General features: G+C 38.6%; 1 protein-coding gene across 1 annotated transcript; it reads left to right on the top strand.

Moving 5' to 3' along the window:
- The first annotated feature begins 247 nt into the window (after positions 1–247).
- Positions 248–1,005, top strand: LOC133659356 (TP53-regulated inhibitor of apoptosis 1-like). Its single transcript, XM_062062116.1, has one exon. The coding sequence runs from the start codon at positions 385–387 to the stop codon at positions 607–609; it is 225 nt and encodes a 74-aa protein (XP_061918100.1). The 5' UTR covers positions 248–384; the 3' UTR covers positions 610–1,005.
- The last annotated feature ends 3,845 nt before the right edge of the window (positions 1,006–4,850 follow it).

Genomic DNA, 4,850 nt, shown 5'->3' with positions numbered 1-4,850 from the left:
AGCTTATTGGGGTGTTACCATTTAGTGGTCAGTTGTACGGAATATGTACTGTACTGTGCAATCTACTAATAAAAGTCTCAATCAATCAATCAATCAAAAAATCAAGCAAATACGACATGTACAAATATGATGGTAAAAGGGATAGCAAATAAGCAGTTAGCGAAAATAAAAAATAATACTGAATATAATTAGTGTTAGTGTCATTTCCGCCGAGGGAATTTTGAGAAAACTGCTGGACGAGTGCGACTATTGTTCCTCACTCGCGAACGATCTTCGTTACGCGATGACGTCAGACGTCGCTCGGTAAAGCTGCTGAGAAAGAAGAAGAAGAAGAAGAAGAAGTGTGCGTGTTTTGCGTGTGTTGGGGACAGGGGCCGCAGCACCATGAACAGCGTGGGCGAAGCCTGCACGGACCTGAAGCGGGAGTACGACCAGTGTTTCAACCGCTGGTTCGCCGAGAAGTTCCTGAAGGGGGAAAAGAGCGGCGACCCGTGCACGGAGAGCTTCCGGGTGTACCAGCGCTGCGTGCAGAAGGCCATCAAGGACAAAGACATCCCGGTGGACGGGCTGGACTTCATGGGCCCCAACAAGGACAAGCCCGAGAGCTGATGTCGTCCAACAAGGACGAGCCCGAGAGCTGATGTCGACCCGAAGAACAACTCGGCAAAGCGCCGAACGGCCGGATCGCGTCTGGGCCTACTGAGCATGCGCACAGAAAGGCTCGACCGGAAACTAGTTTGTTTGTTTTTTTTAAACAAAACGTGAAGTCTGGGTTGAGCTCTTGCCTACTTTTTCCTCATGGTTTTATAAACACTTGAATGTGGCATTGAAGAACATGAACAAACTTATCAGCACATTATGTTTGACATTCATCATTATTTGCCGCATACCACTTTTTACCCCTGGAGCTCACTGCTAACATGAATGATGAAGAAATTCTTGCCAACCCTTGCCAACAGCTCGTCATTTTTTATCATTGCCAAATAAAATAAAACATGCACTCTTTTCTTTGTGTGAGGTGACTAATTTATTTATGGTGTCTTGACAGCTGGATGAGTGGGTAAAGAGTGAAATGTGTTGTTGTGATGTAACGAGGCGTGTGTCGGAGTAATGGAGGGGGCTTTTCCCGCCAAGCGCGTATCGAGGCTTGCTTCATGTTTGGCAGGAGGCGTTCTAGTATCATACTTGCCAACCTTGAGACCTCCGATTTCCGGGGGTGGGGCCGGGGCGTGGTTAAGAGGGGAGGAGTATATTTACAGCTAGAATTCACCAAGTCAAGTATTTCATATATATATATATATATAATCTACATCCTGAAAACAAAACTGTGTTTAGATCATTGATACTTCAAACTTGCAAAAATAAATCTTAAGGAATATAGCATAACTTGGCTTCTGGGAGCTTCAAAATGTAATGAATAAAATGCTAAAGTTGTTGATAAACAAGCAATTATTTTAATAATTAAATATGGTAATTTTAAAAGAATTATTATGATCATTTAAAATCTATTGTTTCAAATATGTTTATTTTAATGTATAATTCTATGGCTGGATGTAATAAGGAGTCAGAAAAAATACAAATAAAAAATACAATTAATTTTGATGTTTTTAGCAAAATATAGTAAACATTTATTTAGTTTAAAAAAAAAAATTTTTTTTTTTATTTTTAGGTAAAATAAACATAATACAATTCAGTAGAAGCATTTAAGTCCCATCTTAAAACTCATTTGTATACTCTAGCCTTTAAATAGACCCCCCTTTTTTAGACCAGTTGATCTGCCGTTTTCTTTTCTCCTTTGCCCCCTCGCCGGGTTATTCCGGTTCCGGTGACCATGGAAGAAGTGCTGGCTGTCCAGAGTTGGGACCCGGGGTGGACCGCTCGCCTGTGCATCGGTTGGGGACGTCTCTGCGCTACTGACCTGTCTCTGCTCGGGATGGTCTCCTGCTGGCCCCACTATGGACTGGACTCTCACTGTTATGTGGATCCACTAGGGACTGTACTTAGAGGGGGGGTTACCCACATATGCGGTCCTCTCCAAGGTTTCTCATAGTCATTAACATCGACGTCCCTTGTGTGGGATCAGTGCCGAGGATGTCGTTGTGGCTTGTGCAGCCCTTTGAGACTTTTGTGATTTAGGGCTATATAAATAAACATTGATTGATTGGTTGATTGATTGAATCTATCTCTAGTCTGGATGATTTAGTTCTTGTCACCCTGTTGTCCTCCCGTCTCTTCCCCAAGGATGGCTCCATGAGCTGGGCAAACGCCTGGAGATGCCCTACGCCAGGGATGTCCAAAGTGTGGCCCGGGGGCCATTTGCGGCCCGCAGGTCATTTTTTAACGGCCCCACGGCCCATTTTAAAATACGATTAAAAAAATTAAAAACATAAAAAGTGGTATGAACGAGCAAACAGGTGAAATGTAACAAGAAAATGTTGCAATGTTTACTCTAATAACACAAAGCTGCCATGCAGGCTGTTTCTTTCTTTAAAAAAAAAAGAATTAAAATCAATGTTATTATGAATTATTGACCTATCCAAGGCTCCAATTACGTCACATTGAATATTGCACTTTGAGATATTTTTTTGGGAAAATGTTGCATATTTTGTGTTTGCCATATAAAAAATGTAGCTGTCTTTTTTTTTTTTTAAAGAAGGGCCTAAAACGAACAAACATAAACAAAAATACAACTTATAATTGACAGATAGATCTGAAGTTGATCTCGAGATTATTGTGTTAAAAGTAAACAGTAAAAAAAATGTATAATTTATTTTTTAACACTTTTGGTACCCCAATAATTTTTGTGTGATTTGTTTTTAAGTGTCATCGCTCAAAAAATAATAATAAATTAAAATCAATGGTCTTATGAATTATTGACCTTTTTAAGGCTCCAATTATTATATAATCTCAAATATTCCACTTAAAAATGTTATTGGGTGAAAATATTGCATATTTTGTTTTTTTCCATAAAAAAACAGGGTTTTCTTTGACAAAAAGAGCATACGACTTAAATCTTTAAAAACGTTATATTGACAGACAGACCTAATGTTGATTTATGGATTTAAAACTTGAATAATAATAAAAATAATAATACTGAATAATGACACATTTTTATATTAAAAAAAAAACAACCTTTGGGGTCCCTGGGATCAAGCCTGAGTGGAGGCCTGAATGTATATTTTTTTATACATATATTGTATTGGTTTTTAAAATAAAAAAATATCAAAATGGCCCCCGCTTGCTTTGATTTTTCAGTGTGCGGCCCTCAGTGGAAAAAGTTTAGACACCCCTGCCCTACGTCAACAACACGGTCGGCGGCCCGTCGGTGTGCAGCTCGTACATCGCCGCGCTGTACGTCACCCTCAGCAGCCTGACCAGCGTCGGCTTTGGCAACGTGTGCGCCAACACGGACGCCGAGAAGATCTTCTCCATCTGCACCATGCTCATCGGCGTTATGCCGGACCCCCTCGTATGGAAAAACGTGATTGGGCAGGCACGCTGTTTATATCGTGGGAAAGCGGACGTGAAAACAGGCTGTCCTCACTCAGGTCCGCATGGAGCTGGAGGGGGCGTGGCCTCCAGCTCCGGCTGAAAATCGGGAGATTTTTGGGAGAATATTTGTCCCGGGAGGTTTTCGGGAGAGGCGCAGAATTTCGGGAGTCTCCCGGAAAATTCGGGAGGGTTGGCAAGTATGGTTCTAGTATGAAAGCAGAATTGTCTCACATCAACTTATATATATATATATATATATATATATATATATATATATATATATATATATATATATATATATATATATATATATATATATATATATATATATATATATATATATATTAATACATATGCATATATTAATAAATATACAAATGTGAAATACAAATAAGTAATTTGTATAAATAGACGCGTATTTGTACATTTATTTTTGAGATTTGAAAATATATACAAATAAAATGTATAGATATAAAAAAATGACATACAAATCAATCAAAAATTTGTATAAATAAACGTGTACCGTATTTTTCCGGACTATAAGTCACAGTTTTTTTCATAGTTATAATGGCTAGTTATACTCAGGAGCGACTTATGTGTGAAATTATTAACACATTACCGTAAAATATCAAATAATATTATTTAGCTCATTCACGTATGAGACTAGACCAGTGGTTCTTAACCTTGATGGAGGTACCGAACCCCACCAGTTTCATATGCGCATTCACCGAACCCTTCTTTAGTGAAAAATAAATGTATTTATTTTTGTTCAAATTCAAGACAAAGTTATATGTTTTTGGTAACACTTTAGTATGGGGAACATATTCTAAGTAACAAAAACTTAATTTAGAGTTTTTTGGACACCAAGGGAACATATTCTAAGTAATAAAGACTTAATTTAGAGTTATTTGGTTAGGGTTAGGGTTAGAGGGTTAGGGTTATAATAAGGCCATGCCGAATAAGGCATTAATAAGTACTTAATAATGACTAGTTAAGAGCCAATATGTTACTAATTTGCATGTTAATAAGCAACTAATTAATGGTGAATATGTTCCCCATACTAAAGTGTTACCATGTTTTTTTTTACTGGTGCATAAAATGAACCGTGCATGAACATCACCTTGTTCAAACAACAAAACCAACACAGTGCATGAACTCACAACAAATTACACACCTGCAAACCAGTCAGCTGTTGCCGTATCCGTAATACGCCGATAGGGAGAAGTTTTTATTTACACGATGAGTCGGGTGTGTCTTGACCTCCGCCGAACCCCTGAGGCCGACTCACCGAACCCCTAGGGTTGGATCGAACCCAGGTTAAGAACCACTGGACTAGATGTATAAAATTTCATGGGATT

Source organism: Entelurus aequoreus, linkage group LG10 (assembly GCF_033978785.1).
Source record: "Entelurus aequoreus isolate RoL-2023_Sb linkage group LG10, RoL_Eaeq_v1.1, whole genome shotgun sequence".
NCBI lineage: Eukaryota > Metazoa > Chordata > Actinopteri > Syngnathiformes > Syngnathidae > Entelurus > Entelurus aequoreus.
Note: the sequence above shows the minus strand (reverse complement) of the source record. Positions and strands in the feature narration are given on the sequence as shown.

Coding starts and splice junctions, on each gene's coding strand:
- LOC133659356 (XM_062062116.1), top strand. CDS start 385: ATGAACAGCGTGGGCGAAGCCTGCACGGACCTGAAGCGGGAGTACGAC.